At 38.7% G+C, this 25,321-nt stretch overlaps 1 protein-coding gene across 1 annotated transcript; it reads left to right on the plus strand.

Annotated features, from left to right (window-relative positions):
* The first annotated feature begins 22,568 nt into the window (after positions 1-22,568).
* LOC102970856 (transcription elongation factor A protein-like 8) lies at positions 22,569-22,907 on the plus strand. The gene has a single exon (XM_007075340.2). The coding sequence runs from the start codon at positions 22,569-22,571 to the stop codon at positions 22,905-22,907; it is 339 nt and encodes a 112-aa protein (XP_007075402.2).
* The last annotated feature ends 2,414 nt before the right edge of the window (positions 22,908-25,321 follow it).

A 25,321-nucleotide genomic window follows, 5' to 3' on the forward strand; every position in this document is an offset into this window, starting at 1 on the left:
ATATATGTAACTGAAAGCAACAAATGCCATTTCTTACCTATAAAATTGGTTAAGGTTTTTGAAAAATTGATACATAATATTCTAAATATGGAAGGTACACATGCTCATCTCCAGAGACTGTAATTTGGTATAAATTTACAGAAAATGTAAAGCCCTTATGAAAGGTGATTTTTATCTATATCTTCAAATTTTAATCCATACCCCGCCTTTTTTAAAAAAATTCATACCCTTCAACCTAGCGGTTCTGTCTCTAGGAGTGAGTCTTAAACCATCATTGATATGCACAAAGATTCCCCTACGGCGATGTTCATTACAGTTTTTTCTAATACCATTGGAAACAGCCAATGTCTTGTAACAGGCATATGTTGAATTAGTAATAGCTTATCTATAGCATGAAATACTACCTTGTCCTTAAAGACAATGTTGTAGAATAATATTTAGTGACACAGTAAGATATGCACAAAAAGATGTTAAGTGACTTTAGAAGCGGTAAAATGATATCCCCCCCCCCCTTTTTCTTTGCTGATTCATAGGGGAAAAGAAACCCTGCACATATGGGGGCAATGGTGATTATTTCTCGTTGGCCAGGTTTGGGATATATTCAGTTTTTTTTCTTTTTGTTTTTCTGTATTTCCTACAGTGTTCTATGAATCAGGTTCACATTGAGTACCTTAAAAGTAAATGAAAACAAGTTCTGTGTTAAGCTAGTCCTAATTCCACCCTGATAGTATTCTGATGATCTTAGAGAAATGGATCTAAGTGAAAAAGAAAAACCCATAGAATCCAGGTTGACTCCATAGGTCCTTCTCTGATGAGCTCACATTTTTAAAGATGTATAAAAATATAAAAGAATAAAACCTAAACCAGGGATACGTAAAATAGAGTGTCTGATATTTTTAAAAAATGAGAAGAAAAATTTAAAGAAGCCAGAAAGCTGAAGCTCAGAGTGAACCTAGGCTTTCAAAAATGCTTAGCCTAGGGAAAAGGATTTGAAACAGCATGGAATAAGAAGAAAAGAATCCCTTTGGCTGAGTGCTTGGCAGCACCAGGGTGCTGTTGATGAATGGTCAGTACAGTGCAAGCTCCATCAGAGCTATTTTACATTCATCTTTTCTGCCAAAAGGAACGATGCTGGGACTGTTAAAGGAAGAACAAACATAAGTAGGAAGGAACTGAGACCCAATGTGAATGAACAGATCCGGGGACCTCCCTGCTCTGGATGAATTCTAATTTCCTGGCTAGAGCAGATACCTTTCTATGTTCCTGCACAAGAGAGGGCAGGTCACTGCCAGTGTTCATGGACCAACTGTGGTGGGCAACAGATGGGTTGCGGGCAAGCGCAGATCCTTGTTTGAAATAGGAAAGAAAGGTGAGGCCCTTAAACTTCAGTCTAGGGGGCAGGATTCTTAAATCATTTATTAAAGGGAAGGTTCTGAGGAGACCCAGAATAGGAAGCAGATACTCTCTTAAATAAAGGTGAACTAAATGGGAAAAAAATAGTGGAAATGAGAGACATCTATGTTTACACTGCAGATGACAAGGGATGAGAGCAGGTCAAGGTATGATAACAGTGCCACCTACACACAGCTTGTGGGATGCTAGGAGATGGTGTATGAGAGAAACGGGGTAGAACAAGAGTTTTATGGAATTGTTTCTAGGAAAAGTGCAGGGGATGGGCAAGGCTGTAGACTAATTCTGGCATTTCAATCAAAGATGCAGAAATTGGTGATTCAGTGCAGACATCTAAGCTTAAGAAATGATTCCGAGAAATCTGGAGGTTTGCTTGTGACTGTGGGCCTCGCTTCTGTACTGGATCTGAGTGAAGTTTGTTGATAGTCTGGTCTATTTTGGGGGCCAGCTCTTCTCAATGGCTAATAAGGGAAAGAGGATGAAATAACAAACACAATAAAAGGAGAAGATGTTGCAACTTCTATAGACAAAAAATATGAAAGCTGTTGTAAACTCCCAATTTTAGCCTTTTTTCTTCATCCTTTCCATCTGTCTTCAAATATTTATGAAGCTACTACTGTAAATAAAGTTATGTTAAACACCAAGAATGTTCATTCATTTAACAAATACTTGTAAATGCTCACTAGCCACTGAGGATTTAGCAGTGATTAAGATAGGCCGGGTCCCCATTCTCATGGTACTTAAAAAAAATTGTCTAATGTGGTAATGGGGAGAGTAGTTTTGGAAGGAGCAGAGGCAACATAAGCAAATGAGTGTGTAATCCATTAGGTTTTGACAAGTGAACTGCTGGTGAGGGAAGGGCTGTCCGAAAAGGTGACATTTGAGCAAAGAACTGCAAGAAGTGCCATGAGATCGGGACGGGGAAAGATTTCTAAAGTTCCTACCTGAATGATGAATGGCAGCTTGCTCCAATACAATGGAAGAGGGAAAATCTTGTAGCCAGAGGGAATGGCTTGTGCAAGTATGGACTCATCTAAGTGACTGAAGGAAGTTTGGTTTGAAATGTAAAGTAGGAGTAGCCAAAGATGAACTTGCACATATGAAGGGGTCAAAACACAGACAACCTTGTAGTCTGACTCCAGGAGTCCAAGTTTTCTCTTGGTGGTGGTGGGGACTCGTTAATGGTTTTAATCAGGGTAGTGATATGATCAAATTTTAATTCTAGATCTGCTTGCTGCAGGAGGTGCTTGTAATTGGATGTGGACAAGAGAGGGGAACAGGGAGACCACTTAGGAAGGTGTTGTGGTAATTCAGGCAAGAGCTGTTGGTGGCAGAAACTGGGCTGATGATAGAGGCACCTGAGAAGAGGAGAAAGATCAAGAGTGAGCTGGGGATGCGAGGAGAAGGAGGAGAGGAATTAGGATGATACCCATATCAAGAATGACACCTGGTGGATGGTGGTATATTCACCAGAGGGGCACAGCAGATTTGAAGTGAAAGGAGGAGCTGAGAGGAGGAAGAGCTCAGTGATGGCATCTGAATGAGTTCAGAATACTTTGGGCCACTAGGTGATAATGTCAAATGATTTCTGAGTAAAAGACTCAGATGGGAGTCTCAGATGGGAGACTCTCAGATGGGAGAGGCGATTGGGCCAGACAACAGTAGATATTGCAAAGGCCAAAACTGATGAAGTCTGGGTTTGGATCCCTGTATAGTCACCTTCAAATGAGACAGTTGGATTAGATTTCATAGGTCCCTTTCAACTTTAAAACCTTGTGGCAGGGATGAAGAATAAAAACTGAGTTTGTAAGAAGAAAGACTTGGGAAGCATTTTCTGTACCAATAAGTAATTTCTGTCTTTGAAGTTGATGGCTCAAGACTAACATCACCATATCATTGTAGCAGCAGAAATAGAACCAGGGTGGGGAAGGACGAGTAAATACTTTTTATACAAATCATGAGGAAAACAAGTATAAGTACTGAAAGGATATGGCCATGAGAAGAGGGTTGTGAAGGTAAAACAAAATCTGTTGTGAAACGTGGGTATCATTTGATCAGGGTTATGGGAGTACAAAAGAGAGAGTTTAAAAAAAGAAAGAAAAGGAAAATGGAGGAGATTTACCATCTTATGCATAAGGATCCTCAGAGGTAGTGGAAATGCAAACACCTGTAAGTGTAACAACAGTAATAAAAGTGGTAAAAGAGGGAAAACTGATCAGGGGAGAAAAAAAAAGCTTTAGGGAAGCAGAAAGGCCAGTGGATGGAGAGAAAGAGCTTTTGAGGTTATGAACAACTGGCTATGTAATGTATATAGAAATACTTCTGGTTTGCTTTGCAGTATTAAGATGACTGTAAATACACATTTATGGGTTTTAATGCCTATAAGCATCAAATGTGATAACAGCTGAGCGTTCTTGGAATAGTATAAAGTTCTTTATACATGTGAGGAATTCTTCTTAAGCTTTTTCGGTTAGAGAAGAAAAATATTCTTTTTGATGAGGTTACATTACTTGTGCTTCCCCACTTAAAACCACAAAGGATTAGATCAGACAAGTAAAGGTGTGTTTGTTTCTCACGCAATCCCCAGAGAAAGAGACATGTTGATGTGCCTTAAGTGGGGGAATTTGGGCAATTTATTCTAGATAATTTAGGACAATGATATTCAGGTTCCTCTGCGTGTCTTAGCTGTTCTACAGGGAACTGCTGTGTCTGTCAATTCTGGTAAAGGCTCAGTTTGAAGATTGTTTCATTCCTGTGAGGTCCTTTGATAAATCAACGAGTGTCTTAATACTCTGTAGACGTGACCAAATGTGATTTGAAGAGAAATAACACTGGGAGGTAGAATTTGGAGAAGATATCATCCTCCTTTAGGGCTTTCCCAGCTGACATTGATTCAGGCCAATTGATTGAGAGAGAGAGACAGAGATCCATTATATTCACTGGAGGGAAAGCACATATTTATGAAAGTATTTTTTTCTGTTAGCCGGTTAATGCAGCTAATAAATTCTTGATTTTTCTTCTTAGCTGTGCATAAACTCCTTGAAGTCCACCTGGATGACTATCAACTTAGGTTCTTCCTTATCACCATCTCTTGGCCCCTGACAAAGCCAGTTTCTGTAGGCAGAGTCATGGCTGCCATGTAGCATTTTTATGGGAAAGAGAAAAGCCGACTTTCTGCTTCAGGTGTTCCCACACAGGTTTCTCTTAGCTTCTCCTTGCTTTCATATTGTTTTCTTTGATGTCTTTTCACCTGTATTTTTTGACAATAGTGATGTTAACATAGCACCTTACGAACTTTTTTGAGGAGTGCCACTTTTAGAGAATCTTTTTAGAGAGTGCATCTCTTACGCCCCTGGCTATGCTTCTTAAAGAGAACATCCTTGCCCTCTTTCCTCCTTTCCATTCATTATTGTCTGTCCTCTTTCTTTTTCTTCCCCATGCATAGTTGGATGGTCAAGACTGGAGTGGTCAGGGTTACATTAATACCTGCCATGAATTCATTCCTGATCCCTCTCTCCTCTCCTACTTGGATCCTTGAGTCAAATGTCTGGGCTGTAAGAATTTCCCTGGAGGGATTCTTCCCTTCCTCCAAGGTGGCTGAGTAACATTCTACATGTGGCAGGCACATGACTGCACATTTTGCCTTTGCATGGGATTGGATGTTGATTGACAAGGCACCAATGGCAACTTTATTTTATATTCCCAGAGCTCAGTTAAGCCCTAGTCCTCACCAGGTGGCAAAGGCTAGACTGAAGGCCTGGAGAAACTGGGAGTGTCTGAATGAATTTTGATATTTAATTTTGCTCTGATTCATTTGAGAGGCAAAAAGGGAAGACTGTGGGTGGTACAGAGTCTCTGGAGTGTAAACGACACTCTGAAAGCATTCCTTCCTTTCTCAGTGGCTGTTCCCTGAACTAACTGAAACAGAGGGCCACAGAGAAAAAAGCTCCTAAGCTTTAAAATTTAACTGGTGTGTTTAGGGGATTGAGGGAGGGGGAGCATTCTTCAAACTGGTAGAAAGACCTCCAACATGGAAATAAGAAAAATCCTTTAAAATAGCTGAAGACATACTAAATAAATAGGGCTACTTTGCCTTTCCCTTTTCTGACAAGATTCTTCATGCAGCCACCCAAACATAATTGCTGTGCTTAGGAATCTTGGGGACTCCACAAACAGCTGATAAATTGAAGACAGAGACTTGGAGGGCTGTGCTCATTGTGGCTGAACTCCAGAGAAGAAATGGCAAAGTATTCTTGCATATTCCCACATATCATAGCCCTTCTGCCACTGTACTATATTTCATTGCGTCTGGGGTGCCATCAAATGTCATAGATGCCATTATTTTATTTTCCACTAAGAAATTAGAAAGTTATCAATGAAACTCTGATATGCCTTTCATTGTAAGATGCATCCTAATTTTAGAAATATTAATATGTGAACAGCCTTAGAGATAGGTAAAATATAGTAATAAAAGATTTACAAATCCCAAGAGGGAAGAGAGACTATCTACCCCTTCATTCAGTTCCCTTTCCCAAAACAGTGAGATGATGGCCTTCACTTCCTTGGGATTCTCTTTAGCAGGCCAAATAGACCTTAATTGGTTTACTTTATCTTGTTGATGAGTAGGAATAGACTTTGGCCTCCTGCATATCTTTTACAAGCTTTGGAAAGTTAGAATTATTCCCTAAGCCCAGAGATGAGCAAATTTGTGAAACAGATGGTATATGCTTTTCAGATGTCTCCATCTTCCTGAATCCAGTTCATTTTTGTGACACTCCGTTTATTATTTGCCCCAGCACTGTGTGCCTTCATGTCCCATAGTGACTGCCCAGGCTGCACTGTGGAACCTTGTCAGTGTGGGTATTTTTGGAAAGTACCCCAAGTTCCTTTATTTTTCATCTTCCACATCAAAACTTACCTGTCCTGGATACTATTTCTATAGGCCCTTGTTAGATGACTACCTAGTTATTCCAAGATTGAAGTGATAAGCTGATAATAGCTTAGGTTAGTCCTCCCAAGAAACACATTTTAAGGCTAATTAGGATCTTGTTGAAGATTTTTAATGCTAGAGGTGATTATAGAGAGACCAAAATAGTTGAGAAAATATTTGACCTTTAGGGTGTACTGTATTCTTCAAATCAGAGTACAGGTGACTCTTGAGCAACATGGTTTTGAGCTATTTATTCTTCAATAAACATATTGGAAACATTTTTGGAGATTTGTGACAATGTAAAAAAATTGTACACAAACTGTGAAGCTCAAAAATATTGAAAGAATTAAGAACAAGTATGACACGGATGCATAATATGTAGATACCACTCTATTTTATCATTTACTACCATAAAATGTTCACAAATCTATTATAAAAAGTGAAAATGTATCAAAACCTACACTCACAAATACAGCAGTAAATAGTGCCATTCATAGTTGAGAGAAAGGTAAACAATTGTAAAGATGCAATATTAAATCATAACTACATAAAATTCACTCTGGCTCATACTGTACTACTTTAATAATGTCACAGCCACCTCCTGTTGCTATTGTGGTGAGCTCAAGTGTTGCAAGTATCTGCTTAAAATGCCATGTGACACTAATCATCTCCACGTGAGCGGTTCATCTCTCCAGTAAATTGCGTATCACAGTAAAAAGTGATCTCTTGCAGTTCTCGGCGTATTTTTCATCACATTTAGTGCAATACCATAAACCTTGAATAACACCATGGGACCCATACAGAGTGCCACGAGTGATGCTAGAAGTGCTCCCAAGAAGCAGAGAAAAGTCATGACATTACAAGAAAAAGTCAAATTGCTTGGTATGTATTGTAGATTGAAGTCCACAGCTGAGGTTGCCCACTGTTTCAAGATAAATGAATCTAGTGTAAAGACCATCGTGAAAAACAAAAAACAGAAAAGGAAATTTGTATAACTGCTGATGCATCTATACCAACAGGTGCAAAACGCCTTGCCCTTTTTTGCAAAATACTTTTTTATCTCATGTTGAAAATGCAACTTTTATGTGGGTACTTGATGGCTACAAGAAAGGCATACCTAAGGTCTCTAATATCATTTGAGAAAAAGAGAAGTCATCATATGACAGGTAAAGGATCCAAAGCTAGAGAATTTAATGCCAGCAAAGGATGGTTTCATAATTATAGGAAGAAATGTGGCTTAAAAAATGTCAAGGTAATAGGAGAAGCAGCCTCTGTTGACTGCTAGGCAGCTGATGAGTTCCCAGTTACTTTTAACAAAATAATTGAGGGGAAAGGATATCTGCCTGCACAGGTGTTTTCATGCAGATTAAAGTGTCCTATTCTGGAAGAAAGAATGCCACAAAGGACATTTATTAGTAAGCAAGAGAGGTGAGCACCAGGATTTAAGGCCAGAAGTGATAGGCTAGCTCTACTGTTCTGTGCACATGCAGTCTGCTTTATGATCAGGACGGTTTGCCCTTATTTGTAAAGGTGTTAACCCCTGTGCCTTGAAGGGAAAAAAGATAAACTCCAGCTGCCAGTCTTTTGGTTGTACACCAAGGAGGCCTGGACAAGAACCCTTTTTCTGGATTGGTCCCATCCATGCTTTGTCCGTGAAGTCAGGAACTACCTTGCCAGTGAGGGACTGCCTTTTAAAGTTCATTTGGTATTGGACAGTGCCATTGGCCAACTAGAACCCCATGAGTTTAATACCAAAGGCATTGAGGTGACTTGCCCCAAATACAATGTCTCTAACTCAGCCTTTAGATCAGGGAGGGTCATAAGTATCTAAAGGCTCATTACATACGTTATTCCAAAGAAAGCATTGTCAGTGGTATGGAAGAGAATCCCAATAGAGAGAACATCATGAAAATCATTGAAGATCATGAAATCAAATCATTGAAGATACCATTGTTGTTATTTGTTGATTGTTGATCAACAACATTGTTGATACCATTGTTGTTTCATCATCATGAAATCAAACCATTGAAGATACCATTGTTATAGAGAAACCCATGAAAGCTGTGAAGCCTGAAACAATAAATTCCTGCTGGGGAAAAGTGTATCCAGATGTTGTGCATTGACTTCACAGTATTTATGACAGAGCCAATCAAGGAAATCATGGAAGAGATTGTGGATATGGCAGAAAAGGGGGGGGGGTGGTGGTGAAGGGTTTTGAGATATGGATCTTGAAGAAATTCAAGGGCTAATAGACATCACACCAGAGGAATTAACAGAAGACAACATGATGGAGATGAGTGCTTCTGAACCAGTGCAGACGATGAGGAAGATGTAGAAGCAATGCCAGAAAACATTAGTCTGGTAGAAGAAGTCTGATTGTTCAAGACTGCTTCTGACTTATGACATGGACTCTTGTATGCTATGGGCACTGAAGCTAAACCAAATGGTGGAAGGATTGGTACCATATAGAAAGGTTTTTAGAGAAATAAAAAAGCCAGACACAGAAATTACATTGTATTTTTGTAAACTTATACCTAATGTGCTTGCTTCTCTGCCTTCCCTTCCATTTCCTTCACCTCTTCCACCTCTGCCACTCCTGGGACAGTGAGACCAACTATGCCACCACCTCCTCTTTGTCACCCTCCTCAGTGTGAAAATGATAAGGGTGAAGACTTTATGATGTACACACACACACACACACACACATGGAATTGACACCTGAAATGAAGCTTTCTAGCTCTGATAGAAGTCTTGGGGAGGATATTTATCAGCTCACATGTATTTCTCACTTATGAGCTCAGCCAGTTCTTTTTCGTCTGGGATTTCTTCATTTATTAGGTTATGGTGAAGGAAATAGAAAGTATATGGAATCTTGTTTTCAGAAGTATTTCAGTGTAATGCACCAGAGAGTTTGTCAGAAGTATTGGAGAAGGTATTTGTGGAGAATAGTGTATGTTTATCTGAGGCTCTTCCTGGTTAATGCAGAAACAGAGAATTAGGGCTGGTGCTGGGCCAAACAAAGCAAAGGGAGATGATTGAAGGGCTGGGAGAGCATCTTTGTATGGCCGTGTTGAAGAATGGGTTAGCCTGAAAAATAAGTCTGATGGGTAACCTGGAGTGGTCATGCAGTGTGGTAGGAGTATAGTTGTAGAAAGGGTGTTTTCCAGCTGTTTTCCATCTCACTGAAGATGGTGGCTTTTGGGCCAGAAGGAAATGCACATTTGCTTGAAGAAGGAGCTCCCAGGCCAGCCCACAAAGAAATGTACATGTTGAATGTTTATCATGCAGTAGATGTTCTTGTTTGGGGGTTGCCCATCTGTGGTTGAGTTGGGGGCTACAAATTTCCTGCTCTCAAGCAGCAGACCGGTGTGGGAGGTGGCATCCTCTTAATAGTGAACACTTAAATAGTGTCCCGATGGAACCTGTACGCACTTACATATATTAGCTTATTGTCCCCATTTTACAAATGAAGAACTAAGGCCTGGAGAAGTTCTGTATTCAAATTGCCCAGGATCATACAGCTGGCAGTGATTTATAAGCTGCTTTTAGTGCAAGGATTCACACCGTACACTTTGGCTCCAGAATCCACACCTGAATCATAATACTGTGCTCTTTCTCCAATTATTCTCTTGCTGGGCAGAATGAATTAATCTGGAAAAAGAGAAGTATGAAAGAGAACCTTTCTGGGTTACTCAATTTGAGCTCCCTAGGATGCAACTATGGCCACTGAAAAGTTCTCGCTCCTGAGCTGTGTGGTTTGTTGGTGTGTGTGTTTGTTTGTTTGTTTGTTTGTTTTTTCTAAACTTTGAGAGCAGCACTGTGGGTTCATCCTGTTTGCATCCCCAGTGAAAAATGCAGTCCTTGATAGGAAGAATGAAAGATTGAATGAATGATTACATGAATGTATGGTTGGATGTATACATGAATGTTTACAGTTGTTGTCAGCTTAGTTTGGGAAGATAAACTGGAAAGAGAAAAAAACCCCTCCAGGTAAGGGACATACTGTTTTGTCCATGGTTCCAGAGAATCTGCCTAGACTTAGCAACAGCCAGAATTCAAGACTGTTTCTTCCAATGAATTCAAAGATCATGCCTGTTAAGACCTTACCCATCATTTACTGTCTCCACAAAGACCTCTGAGACTTACTCCTTCCATGCCAAAAGTCTGTTTCTTTGCTGTCTCCCAGTTCTTTTGCATGCACTTTGTATATCTGATATGGAATGGCTCCTCTAATGCTAATGAATTCTAGTATAAAATGAAATCTGTGAGGGTTAGACATTAACTCTTCAGTAGAGGTAACAGTTTATGTCTTATTTCTTTCATTCCTTGCGTGTTTTGAAATGGTATTTGAGAAATACCATTTACATTAAGTGGATTTTAATATTTCCTCCCAATATCAAGCAGGTGAGCCAGTGCCAGGTGCAGAAAGGGGACTTAAAGCACCACACCGGGCTTATTGTAATACCTGTTGCTAATTTTCATTGTTTAGAAAACAGAAATCTGGATTTTGCCACTGTGATATTAATCACCCCATGTAATAATAACTATGTTTATTAACTCATTTTATTACAGAGAATATAATGTGAACCTCTTGGTTCATAGTCCTCTACTTATTCCTCTAAACTGGTATTCTGTTGGAGACTAGTCTAAGAAGTCATGGTAAATGACAGCAGTCACAAGAAAACTTATTGATCACTAGTAAGTTAGAGTCTTCAGGGGAATCTGTCTAAAGCAGTGGTTCTGAAAATCTAGCCTGTGGGTCATGTACCATCAGAATCAGGTTGAGTTCTTATTTAAAGTGTGTATTCCTGAGCTTCTCCTGAGAACTAAATCAGAATACTTGCATGGCCAGCTCAGGACTCTGCCCAGTCCTCACATTTATCATGTGATACACCCACAAATTTAACCGGCTGTCTGGTCAAATGTTTTCCTACAGTAGAAAACAATTATTAAAAAAAAAAAAAAAGAAACCAATTGTTGAGTAGGCTTTTTGCATAAAAATGGTCTTAGGAGATGATTTAGTTCCATTCCCTTCAGTTACTTTCCTAAGGGATTGTTCTTTTTGTTTGTTTTCATCTTTCTGGACATTTAAAATGACATTTAAAAGGAGTAAAAGAAAAGAGTAGTACACTTTTTAAAACACTGGTTTCTTTGAACTGCAATTTGGGCTGGGTTATATATATGTACATAAAAATTGTTTTCATATACATATAATTTGTTTTCAATTTGTTAGCCTCATACAATTACGACAAATTACATGTACAAAGGGGTTCCCTCTGGAAACTGGCTTGCCTAAAATGGGTAATCCTACATAGAAGTAATTTGGAAAAGAACGAATTTGGAAGAAACTTTCTGTCTGACTTAGTTTCCTTTTGAATGATGTTGTAATGCCTTTTCCCACAGCCCTTTTTCTTCTTTGGAGCTTTCCATATGGCTTTCAATGTAAATCCTGAGATGGGGTCTACTCAGAGCAGGATTGCAGAGAAGCACCATAACCAGTGACCAGAGATGTGGGACCCAGAGTCTAAGCCCCTGCTCAGGTTTCTTCTTAGCTTTCCCACTCAGGCTCTATGGGCATGACTCCTCCCTCTTGGCATTTTTAGGCTCCACGTTGCCTCTAGGTGCATGATGAGATGCTCAAGACAGTTCTTAAGGTGTGTATTTTGTCATTGCTACAAAAGCAAAATTTACATTCCATCAAAGCATCATCAAAGGTACTGCAGAGTTATTTCTTAAAAAAGGTATACTCGTAAACAGAAGTTTCCTTGGATCCAGAGGATAAAATTTTTGCCAGGAGGATACTAATCAAGGGTGACCTGTTGCCTTGTTGAAGCCCAGTTTTTTTCTTAGAGACTGTTTCAAATGGGATTAATATTGGAATCTCAAAAATAGAGGCTCTTTTGGCTAACAACAGATACTAGAATCTGAAGGTCTAGTGAGTGCTCTGAAGCACTGAGAGATAAAAAGGATTTTCCAAAATCACATAGCTAATCAGTGGCAGAGCTACTGAATCAAGTCTCTCAACTTCTGATCCAATGTTCAACTTAGAGTAGCATCAGAAAGAGGCCTGTCTCTTCTATTGCAGATCTTTTTTGTATTCTCATTAGCATGGTTGAAAAGTGAAGGAGGCCACAGCTGGATTTCTGGGCATCAATGATTCAGGTCAAGAGGATGGCATCCCTCAGGCAAAACTGCACCTGGAGTCTTTGTTGTTGTTGTTGTTTTTCCAGGAGAAGCAGAAACATTTTTTAAATCAAGGATTGGCCATTATACAAATCGTACTGTCCCAGTGTCCTTGTAAATTGTATTAAGGCTAAAAAATTAGAATATAGAAATAGTTTGTTTTTCACTTGCATTGTGGTATGGTTCTCCAGTTGGAAAGTGACAGCCCTTCCAGTATTAACTGTGTGGTATTGGTACAGCACCTACCCTTTTGTGTTGTTGTTTTTTCTCATCCTTAAAATGGGCCTGAGAGGATCTGCTCTACCTAGCTTCTGACATAGCTATGTAGAAGAAATGAGAGAACTGTTGTTGCAATATCTCAAAAACTAGAAGAATTCCTGAGATCTGATACAACTGTTACACATTTCAAGAGACAACAGCCACTGAAAGAAAAATGAGGAAAAGGAAAAAAGACAACAATAAGAGATAAGACTACCCCTCATCCTCCCTTTACAGCTTTAGCAAGCTGGCCAGCCATTCTAAATTTTATTTATGCATTTTATAGGTGAATCAGTGGGTAAAATGTCCATATATCATTCTCAGTTGTTTGTTGGCCCCCTGATTCTTCAAAATTCAAAGTCATAGCATCTCCTAGGATATTTCCTTACCTCGTTCCCTGTGTTTTGAGTGGAAAGCTCCAGAAAGGTACAGTGACTACCCAATGATGTAAAATTTTCCAAAGATTCAGAGAGCCAAAGTCAGCTCAGTGAGAAAACAAATAAAGAAAATACTAAAATAACACTGAGGGCAGAGGCCCTCATAGAACCTGCCAAAAAGATATGAAGTTTGATTAGAATAATTATTTTAATTGAATTATCATTTTAAATCAATTAAGGGGAAGGATTTCAGTGGAAGGATGCCAAGCCCTACGCATGGGATCCATTTGTTGGGCAGCATGTTGGGAGCCTAAATAATTGTACACTCATGCCCTCTTTAATAAACACACACATTCACAAAACCTCTCACAATTGATCTTCACACCCAGGACTTTAGACCTCGGCTCTGCTGAGCCCTGTAATGGGATAACTCAGGGTGATTATGTGGTTTAGTAAATATCCATAAATTAAGGATAGTGTTTGAAGGCTGCCAGTAACGACCTCAGTTTCCCAGTATCCCCCAGAGGAGTGAATTAATTCTTCATAAGAGAGTGGGGCAAAGGCAAGCTAGGATGGAGAAGATTAGTTCCTTCTTTTTCTCCCCTCCCATAATTGGTTACCTTCCTGGTCCTTCCCAGGACACTGGAAGTGTTTCACCAAATCTCTGGGTCTCAACAATAACGTACTTCGAAAGGGAGGCTGATTACATTGACTGAAATCCATCCTGGCACAAGGCTTTTGCTGCAGCTGGTTCCATTTACATTTTGTATTTTTGGAGCTTGTGCCTGTTCCAGGGAGGGATGGGATAATTGATTTAAATCAAATTATGAAACGTGATACTTTGAATTCCTGAAAACATGTTTCCTGGCACTGCATTCAGCAGTGGAGTCCTCACAGGTACGGTGGAATGGGATGAGTGAGGCTGAGGCTTTCTTGCACTGTGTGTGTGGGGGGGGGGGGAGGGAGGGAGAGAGAGGGAGAGAGGGAAGGAGGGAGAGAGAGAGAGGGAGGGAGGGAGGGAGGGAGAGGGAGAGACACTTCCACTCTTTTTGTTTAGAGGTTGGGCTGGGGTCTCTGCCTGAAACCACTAGGAGATTCTGGTCTCCCTTTGTCAAGGGTGAGAAGCTGCCATCACATCACTGCTGTACCCCTTGCCAGGTGTAGCCATTGATTTTAATAGTGAGCTTCTCGAATTGTATCTCTTTGATCACAGAGCTGAAATTAAAGGCTATACATCGTGTAAATGACAAAGAAAATAGATGGGGGCTCAGGAAAAAATGCTAATAACTTTAAGACTTCACTGTGTCACACATTCATTTCCATTTGGAAAGACAATTTGCCTCCTAGATTTTAAAAGCTATTTTAGAACAGTTTCAAAATCAAGATCCTTAATGTTGCTTTGCTCCCATCTGTAGCCTAAATTATTTGTAATTAAGTTAAATAGCTTCATATAAATAGTAGACCTATGCAGTTGGGGGAATGATTGTTTCACATACTTCCATGCTTTGTGGAATTGTGAGTAGCAATAGCATCTTTCAAAAGCAGCCCCCACTCTATTTGGTGCAGAACTTTGATATGGAATTTTGGAAAACTATCCTTCCTCTAAATATCACTAGTGATTCACTTTAGACCCTGAGTCCATTGGCATAGCCAGATTTGAATTATATCTCTGCAACTTATTTCACAAGCTTGAGCAAGATATTTAGGCTCTTTGTGCCTCAGTTTCATTATTTGTAAAATGATGATTATAATAATACCAACCACACAAGATTATTCATAAAGCACTTACAACAGTTTATAGTCTGTAGCAAGGCTATTATTTTTTCTTTAGTCATTATTGAAGAAATAATAACATCCATCCTAACAATCTATAATTCTTGGAGTGCTTCCAGCCATTTATTTGAATGGCTTGTTGAACTTTGACATCTTCACTCAACATGGGTAAGCACTCTTCTTTTCTGGAGACTCCGTCCATTGCAGGGAGCAGCTTGGGAGGGTTGGAAGGTCTTGCAGCCTTGCTGGCTACTTTGAGCTATTGGACCTTGGAGTTTTACCTCACTGGAAATGAAGCCTACTGAAAGGGAGGGTCTCTTTAAAACCCTATCCTGACTGACCTTATACTTACTTATAGGTAAACTTATGAGCAAATATGGAACTCTCAGACGAGGAGTTAATTTCAGGAGACCAGTGCTTACTATGTCACTAGTTATTATAATTTATTCAGAAAAGTGTGTGGCTTCTTCCAGCTTCTGCCCAGCAGCTATCCGGGTTTGGGTTCTACAAAGGGTTTATTTTTTAGATGAGTCAGACTTGATGACACTGTTTCCCTCCTAGGGGAGCCCATACACCTTTGCTCAGGCTTGACATACAGCCCACCCACCTACCCTTTACCCCCATTCCCAGGCCTTGGGAACACCAGGGCAGACCAGGAAAAGGCTCATATTTAGGGTAGGAAAAGATTTACACAACTTTGCCTTCAGGGCACAAGTTCAGTGAAATATAGGGGAGCCTAACTTAATGCTCAACTCTTTTAAGATAGACCTATCAAATAAAATTAAGTGCTTAGAGTGACTATTAAAATTAATTTTGATCAAAGTGATACATGTACATAAAGTCAAACAGCACTAACAGTCTGTTGCTCCCATTCACACTTCCATTCCCCCAGAGAAATCGCTTTCAGTACTCTAAACTGTTTCTTCTAGTGTTTATCTCCATATCGCCAAAATAATATTCTTTACTCTTATTTACCAACTTTAGACACTGTATGTTGGCTCTTTTTTTTAATGTTTATTTGTTTTTTGACAGGAGAAACAGAGCATGAGCAGGGGAGGGGCAGAGAGAGAGAAACAGAGAATCTGAAGCAGGCTCCGGGCTCTGAGCTGTCAGCACAGAGCCTGACATGGGGCTCGAACTCATAAGCCATGAGATCATGACCTGAGCCGAAGTCGGACGCCCAACCGACTGAGCCACCCAGGTGCCCCTGTGTTGGCTCTTTTGTAATGATTGAGTTCTCTTAAACCATGACCCTTACTTCTTTCTCCAACATCTCAATATATAGTCATATCAAAAATTCTAATTAAATTAATAGAATTTCCATTATCACAATGATGCAAATATTATCAGTATAGAATTAGTATACTATGGTTCTAATAATTGTCCTATTTTTACACATATATGGATTTCTACATACTTGTCAGGATGAGCTACATTTTGTTGGGTAACAACCCTAACATCTTGGTGGGTCAAAACAACAGAGATTTCTTTCTTGCTCATGCTGTATGTCCACTATGGGTCAACAAAGGGAGTGGTGGAGGGACTCTACTCATTGGAATCCCTAGGGGTCCTTGGCTTTTGGGGAACCCACCATCTTGAACCTGGTCAGTCAGAAAAGTGCTCTGGAGGGCAACCAACATTTAAACGCTCTGGTTCAGATGTGAGACATATCACGTTTGCTTACAATTTGTTGGCCTGAACTACTCACATGGCTCCACTACCCACAAGATGCCTTTAAAGAGCAGTTCTGCCATGGGTCTGAAAGGCGGAAAGCTAAAAATATTTGGTGAAAAGAAGTTAAAATTACCCCTGAATCTTTTAATTTTCCCCGTTGGTCTGTTATATGCAATCACTTGTGTTTCCCAAATGTTTAAATTTAAATTGAAGACCTCCTGCACAGCTGTCACAATGGAGACTTTCCTTTGCCATTCCCTACTTAAATGTTTTTCCTTCTTGGTTCATTCCTTTTCATCAGTGGGGTACTATTTCAGTAGCTTCCTAAGAAAGTATTAGGGGAGCTAAAAGATACAGGCAAGTTATAGCTGAGTTTTTCATAGCAGTCTTCCCTAGTCTTACCTCGAACTAATTTTTAGCTTGGCTGCATAAAGGATTTTGGGTTGGAAATCACTCCTAAGAATTTTAAAGGAATTCTTCCATTGTCATCTAGCATTTTATTACTGTTGAGAAGTCCCATGTCATTCTGATTCATGTGACCTAGATTTTCTGAGTGGATTCTTTTTAGAATTTTCACTTTATTCTTATTCTGAAATTTCACAATGATGTGCCTTGGTATGAGTCTTTTAAAAATGATTTTTTCTTCAATATTCTGTGTTCAGCTGGGGTTCTAAGAATGTGGGGACATTAGAGCGTTCATAATTTTAGTCTAGAGAAATTTTCTTACATTTGATACTTTCTATCTCACTATTTTTTTATGGAACATTTATAAATTAGATGCTGGATTAACCAGGTTTATCTTCCATGTATCTTTGTTTCTCTGCTATTTGCCATTACTCTAGCATCTTAATTTTTTTTTTCTGTAGGAGGTTTGCATGATTTTATTTTCTGAATCTTGTACTGATTTTTTTAAAAAATGGGTTTATCATAATTTTAGTTTCCAGGTACTCTTATTTTTCTGTTTGTTCCTTCTCTGTAGCATCCACTTGTTTTATGGATATAGTATCTTCTTATCTCTCTGAAGATATTAATTATAGTTTGTGAAACTTTGTTTTATTCCTACATTATCTAGCTCTCTTTTACCCTGTTGGTTCTTCTCTCTTTTCATTCTGGAGACTTTCCTCAAATCTGATAGTCTGTGAATGTCTGTTCACATTTAGGAATGGGGTTGACTGAGAGCTTTGTGACCCTGTTAATAGGCAAACTACACTGTGATGTCATTGTACAGACAGTAGTAGCATTTTCTTTGTGGAGCCCATATATGAGTATATGAAAGTCTGGGACTATTTGTCATCTCCAGCAAAAAATCTAGCAGCAAGAGCTCTGAGGGTGGGGCATACACTTTGCTATAGGAGTTCTTGAGACAGGACAAGTAAAGTAGGCTCATTAACAGGCTCACAAAACTTCCTTAATCCTCTAGCTTTTACATCTTCATACTACCCATCCCTTTGCTGTGGTTGGAATCTCTCTACTTTATTCCTTTAATAAGGACACAATTACAATCTTTTTGCCTGGGGATTATGTGGTGTGAGGAAAGAGATTTAAGGAGGAAACTAATATATATGGATATTTTTACTACTCCCCCGTCCCTGAAATCTCTATTTAGACTTGAGCCTTGTGCAATATCCAGCACTGTTGGTTCCTGAGCCTCTTAAGGATTCTGTAAGGGATCATCACTCTCTTCCCCTTCTGGTAGCTCCCTTTGCCAAGGACTTTTGGTTCTAATTTTCCCTGCTCAGCTAGATTGGTCACCACTCCTCCTTGATATATTCTTTTTTTAAAAATGTATTAAACTTTTCATCTGCTGATATCTCCTCTCCAGCCTTCTTGTCCTGAGGACTTAAATCTTTTTTATTCCTTTATCATTGTTTTAATGGGGACTCAGGAAGAAGAAAGGTTCAATGTCTGTGGTCAGGAAGCCATATTTAACTGGAAATCTCTTTTATAAAATAAGTTACTTCATAGCTTTGGTGACCAATTCTTTACCTTCCCATGTTGTTCACAACTGTTTTTTCTCTAAGCAGTCTGAGTCCTGGGCAAGAAAGGTCAGCCCTTTCTCAGGAGAACTTCAAATTCTACGCTTGAGACTATGGTAAACTCTAGTGTTCTGGCTTAAAAGTAGCATTGCTTAGTTGTTTTAAAGCATGGGCTTTATCTGAGAAGGCTGGGGTTTGCATTTCAGCCCCATTGCTTTCCAGCTGTGTGACCCTGGGCACGTTTCTTATTCTTTCTGTTTTCTCAGTTATAAAATATGGGTAATAATAGTGCCCACCTCCTAGGGTTGATATAAGAATTAAAGTTAATACATGACCTTTAAAGTGCATATCAATTATAAAATATGGGTAATCATAGTGCCTACCTCCTAGGGTTGATATAAGAATTAAAGAAGATAATACATGACCTGTAAAGTCCGTAGCATGGTGCCTAGCAAATAAAAAGTATGCAGTGATAGTGGTCATTATTATCCTTATTTGAAATATTTGAGTATTTCAGGTTGTGTTGTACCTAAGGATTTTTTAGCTCATTTCAGAATTCTCAAAAAATAGTAAGTTGAATCTATGACTTCGGATCGCTCTCAGCAAGCACTGTTCTTGAATCTGAGTTTAGTTCAATTTCTAGAATCGGTATTCTGTGCTCTTCAGGTAGTAAACCTATTTTCACTGGCAAGTTTAATGCTTAGTGATCTTGCAAGCTCAGAAAGGCTGAGCCATATCCCAGAAGGTTGAAGTTAGTGTCAACCCATAGTTTAGAGCAGATGCTGGCAAACTTTTCCATTAAAGAGCCAAATAATAACTATTTTTGTTTTTGTGGCGCATACAGTCTCTTTCTCAGCTATTCACTTATGCCATTAGAGTGTGAAAGCCTCCATAGACAATGTGTAAACAAATGGACCTGGCTATGTTTTAATGAAACTTTATTTACAAAAAAATGGTGGCACTTGGGTTTGGCTGTTGGTTATAGTTTGCCAAATCCAGGCTTAAGGCATAGTGGAGAAGAAAGGGGGACAGGGGAAGGTGTAACCAAACCAACAGGAGTTCACTGCTTGGTGAGTCAGAAATTGCACCAGATTGAGTTGCCTCACAAAGAAAACTTTATTTGCAGCAAATAAGGAGATCATGGGGGAATTGTTTCCAAAGCTCTGACTCTCTGAGCAAGGGTGGATGGGTTCCTTTTATTTAGGTTAGGATGAATATCTAAATAGGGAAGCCCTGCCATTGTATGTAGAGGTGGCATAGGGTCTGGCATGAGCCTTGAGGCAGCATGCCTATGCATACATTGTGTTCTATGAATGGGGCTTGTGCTCCTCTTTGGGCAGGGACTTTAGTATTATAATGAGGTAAAGGAAGTTGTCTGTCATTCTAGAGGTCATTCCCTGGTCTGTCAGTGTAGGCCTCAGTCAGGGGTTAAACTGGTCTGGGCCAGTTGGAGGTCACTATCACTGGAGGGGTAGTTTCGCTTTTCATTTGCCTGACTTAAGGGATTAGCTGGAAAGAAGAGTTTAAGGAAAAATGTGGGACAAAGGTTGATGAATGGAAGCAGGTGGGCAATAAAGGTCAGGTGTTGGGGTCTAGTTGCTGACAAAGGGAGGAAATAAGAAGGAACAGAAATGCATCGCTTCTCGGCCTTTTGGCTAAGATCATGTGTGAAGAAGGAACAGAAATGTACCCATGAAGAGAGAAGTCAGGCCTCTCAAAAGCAATTTGGTAATTTAAAGGAAGCTTGAGGATGCTGACTACCCCCACTCTATCTGGTTGTCTTCTGATGGTGAACCTTAGGAAAAGTAGGAAGAAAGAAACAGTTTTTTTTTTAAGTTTTTGTTTAAATGCCAGTATAGTTAACATACAGTGTAATACTAGTTTCAGGTGTACAGTTCAGTGATTCAGCACTGAAATAAACGTTTTTGAGTTGTATTCTGAGAATCTTCACATTTTCCCCCTTTTCCTTCACCTTCTTCTTTGACTCCCCTTTCCTTGGTTAGGTAGTGACTTCACACTTCTTCCCCTGTTCCTAGCAGAGCCCATTAATATGAAAGGGTAAATTACTAGTAATAGTTTGGATTATTACTCCTTTTAGGGAATCTGTACTTTAAAAAAATAAAATGAAAGAATATGTTTTTTCCTCTTAAGACATTGTTTTGTTTTTGTTTTTCGTAATGTATGCAATGGACACACCTCATATCTGAGCCTCATCCCACCCTTTATCCTGTCTGGGGGTGTGGTTCAGAGATTGGGTGGGGAACCATGGTTTCTGTTGCAAATATTACTTGGTAATAAAAACAATGCCTCAGTAATTTGAGTTGTTTTGAAACAGTCATGCCAAAATGTCCTTTTTCATCAAAAACATACGTTTAACTTTCTAACAGGGTGATTTGATTGGATAACCCCAGTGGAATATATTCCAATAGAAAAAATAACCACACACACAAAAAGCTGAAAATTTTTGGTAATCATATTATTGATGATAGTGCTTATATTCCTTTCTTGTATATGGGATAATTTAAGTGAGTATTATTTTGGTTTGTTTAAAATTAACATTTTCATAGTAGTTGAAAAAAAGCTAAAGGTATAAGATCAAGGAGATAAAGTAAAAATCCCAAAATCCTGAATTTGAATCAGAAGAATCAGTATAAATTCATAGTATTCTTTCTTTAAAAAAAAAAAAAAAAGACATATTTTCAAGCTCTGTTTTCAAAAAAAAGACTTGGAAATAATAATTTCCCCAGTATCAGTGTGTACCCCATGCATCTGGATTCTGTTCACTAAATATCATTTCTTACTAAGGGATGACATCTCCTTGGAGAAATGGATAATTCCCTGTATGGGGAAAGAAATGTACAAGATTAGCCAGGAACATCTTGTTAGACCAGATAGTAATAAAAGCTCCCAGTAATATGCGGATTATTTTAAAAAGACTCAGGAGACAATTTAAATAAACTACTTAGAAAAGATGGGACAATTTTAAGCATTAATAAGAATTGAATGCAATTGATTGAAGCATAGGGAATGTGTTTAAATCCACGGGTTCATAATGATACTTTAAAACAACACATACACACAAACACATACAGAAATACTCTCAACTCTTCATTGGCTGCCTTTGGAGAATACTAGGAAACTACCTTATTTTAAAAACTGGTAAGTAGACAATCTAGCATGTATCCTGCTGTTCCTATATGATAACTAGGTAGTTGGTAAGAAGTTTCTCTTTATAGGAATGTTTCAGTTAATAAAAAAGAAGCAATGGTAGAATTAGAAAATTATGATTCTGTAAAAAAAAAAAAAAGAAAATTATGATTTCGCAATCTGGATGGATCTAGATCAGGAGTCAATAAACTTTTTCTGTAAGGGACCAGATAGTGAATATTTTAAGCTTTGTGGGCCCTATAGTCTGTATTGCAACTATTCAAGTCTGCATTGGAGTGTGGAAGCAGCCATTGGCAATGGACGTGATTGTTTCAGTAAAACTATTTATAAAAACAGGGTGCACTGATTGGATTTTGTCCATAGGCTGTAGTTTGCAGACCCCTGATCTAGATAATGATTATCAGTATCTGATAATATCACAATAAAAGAGACACCAGGTTTTGTTCCTCCTAATGGAGGTACATGGCTCATCTTGGGGGGGAAAACCAGAATCTGATGAGGCTTTTTGATTTAACTACCAATTTTCAGAGAATAAAAGGAACAGAGGAACATATTAGAAAATGCAGGAAGAAGCAGTCAGCAAAATCTAGACTTTGGGAAACTCCAGAGAACAAACGACTTTTTAAACAAATTTTCAAGAGGGAAAATAATATGGAGGAGTAATCTAGAGATTAAAAATGACTTAAGAAACATATCACATAGTTTATAGTCTAGGGCTTGTTTCCCTGTAGGAGCTCTGTATTGCTGGAGAAGGAGCAAAAGTGCCCTAATCCTTTTAGGATTAATTTATTCAAAAGAAATAACAGAAAAATACTCAACATGCAAAAAGAAAATGAAGGAAAACCACAGAACATGCCAAAGGTGGAGGCACACTGCCCTTCAGAACATGTACCACAGGAGGCAGAGGGAAATCCTCAGCCTTCTGAAGGTATAAGCCAAGAAACAGGAAGCCTTAGAGGAGGGCTGACCCAACCTGGCTTGGGGTTTAAAGAGGACACTCCCATGAGGCATTTGGACCTTGAAGAAATAATAAGAGGCGTAGATGAGTGGGAAAGGCTTAAGAAAGAGATAAGAAGAGTAAGAAACAAGTTTGCGATGATGCATTGGAAGCAAAGACATTCATGCAGCTGTTCTTATCCTGTGTGTTCTAGACCGTAAATTCTTTTTTTTTTTTTTTTGTCTGATATTAAAATCTGGTCCCCGCTTGCTTTCTGTGTTTTCTGATGTATCTTTGACATTTGTTTTACTTTTAAATATCTGGTGGAATTTTTTTTTTTAGGTAGTGTCCTTGTTACCAGCATCTCACTGGATTTTGTGTTTTGACCCATTATGCAGATCTGTTTTTTAGTTGGAAAGTTTTACACATATGCATGAAAATTTATTCATTCTATATTGCAAAGTTAAACATAACATATTTACAAAGCAGTATATTTAGTATCAGCTCACATAGGTAGGATTAAATCACAAATTGTATGTATGCATGCATATGTGTATACATACATCCATATGTCAAAAACCTAATGGCTTATTTCTGTGTGGTGTGAGCTTTTTTCTTTTCACTTATATGTGTTTTTTTCCTGAACATGTGCCACACACACAAAAAGAATTAAAGTTTTGTAATTAAGAGTCAAATAATTTGCATCCAGCTTATAAGGACAATGGAGGCACCTAAATTCTTGATAGAACAACTATAAAATATGTAAATCACAAATTACCTCTGGATCTCTTAGCCAAAGGAATAATGTTGGCAAATATTACAGATTTAAAAAAAAACATATCAAATATCAATGGGTGAATGTGGTTGTTTCCCTGCAAAGATGGTCACCAGTAATTTCTCCCATCTCTAAATAATCCTGTCCTCCTTTTAAGAGATGGGGTCTATTCCCCTCCTTTTGAGCCTGGATTGATTTTAACTTACATTAACCCGTAGAATATGCTAGAATTGACATTGTCCTAGGCCTGAGTCTTTGGGGGCTGGCATCAGCTGCTTTTGCTGCCTTGGGGCCACCATGTAAAGAGGCACATCTACCCTCCTAGATTGAATGCATGGGGGGAGAGAGGTCCCAGCCTTCTAGACATTCTCCTCAAGACCTGCAGCCTGAGAGTTAAGCTTGGTTATTCCAGCCCAGTCAAGATGCCAGCTGAATAGAGCTGTGTGAAACAGAAGAATCACCCAACCAACCTACAGAATCATGCAAAATAATAAATGGTTATTTCAAGTCACCAAGATTTGGAATAGTTTCTTATGCAGCAATAGAAAACAAATAGATACATAGAAACTTACTTGGAAATAATTCAAACAAATTGTTACAAAATTGTGTGATAATAAGGGAAATGTGAATAGTAAATAGATATTTGATGTTATTTAAGAATTATTAGAAATCCGAATATAAAGTTTTAAAAGTTTTGTATTTAATTTCTATGAATTTTTTTTATTTTTTAAGGTGTGATAAAGTGTTATGGTTATATTTTTAAAGATACGTGTATTGGAGTATTAAACATGATATGGGGAGTTGTTTCAAAATTCCCCATAGAGGAGAAAGGGTTGGTGGAATAGAGATGAAGTAAGTTTGACCCTATACTGATACTGTTGCTGGATGATTGGGCACATGGTGGTTCATTAGATAGTATCTTTACTGTTATATTTGTTTGAGAATTTTCATCACAACTAATCAAAATTGATAAATTAAAAAAGAAAAGTATTAAGTTAGAGAACTTGTATTCTAAGGGTGAAACGCCAGCCATCCTGCTGCAAGTAAGGTAGTTAAATTCTTAAGTAGCAGAACCTTCCTCACCATCCTGAAAATACCATGAAGGTAAACACTCAGCAAAACCAGTCTTAAATTATCACCCTTACTTAGGACTTTTAAGGGGATTAATTATATTTAGGAAATTGATGTTAGAATTTGTTTCCTTTATTAAACCTAAAGGGTGACATGTTGCCTTATTTTCACCCATTTATTTATAAGACACTACGTTGGAAGTCAAAAAAACAAACAAGTCCTTCTCTTTCGACTGTCTAAGAAGATTTTAGATCACTTGACCATTCTGAATCTCCAGTTCCTCATTGGTATCAAGTGGAGACTTTCATGCTTTTCTTGATAATTCATCAGGCCTTGAGACAAACTGGCGATTTCTGTAGGAAGTAGCCAGGGGAAGGCTGACAAGCATGCACCTGTCTCTACCCATGGCCTTCTAGAAATGAAAAATACCTAGGGCATTCTCTAAAGACTCTCTACAGAGAGGGCAGTGTATAATTAAAGAATTTTGGTGACTTGGGTACTGTTATGGGCTGAATTGTGTCCCTAGCAAAATTCATATACTAAAGTCCTAACCCCAAGTACCTCAGAATGTGATTGTATTTAGAGATAAGGCATTTCAATAAGTTATCCGGTAGGACTATAAAAGAGGAGGAAGTTAGGATACAGATACACATAGAGGGAAGACCATATGAAAACAGAAGATAGACCATATGAAAACAAATCAAGGAGAAAAGAAACCAATCCTGCCAACCTTGATCTTGGCAGTTGTAGCTTCCCATATTATGAGAAAATGTCTGTTGTTGAAGCCAC

This window comes from Panthera tigris, chromosome A3 (assembly GCF_018350195.1).
Source record: "Panthera tigris isolate Pti1 chromosome A3, P.tigris_Pti1_mat1.1, whole genome shotgun sequence".
NCBI classification, from domain to species: Eukaryota; Metazoa; Chordata; class Mammalia; order Carnivora; family Felidae; genus Panthera; species Panthera tigris.

What these genes read in the sequence shown, in the direction of transcription:
- LOC102970856 (XM_007075340.2), top strand. Translation starts at nt 22,569, where the DNA reads ATGCAAAAAGAAAATGAAGGAAAACCACAGAACATGCCAAAGGTGGAG.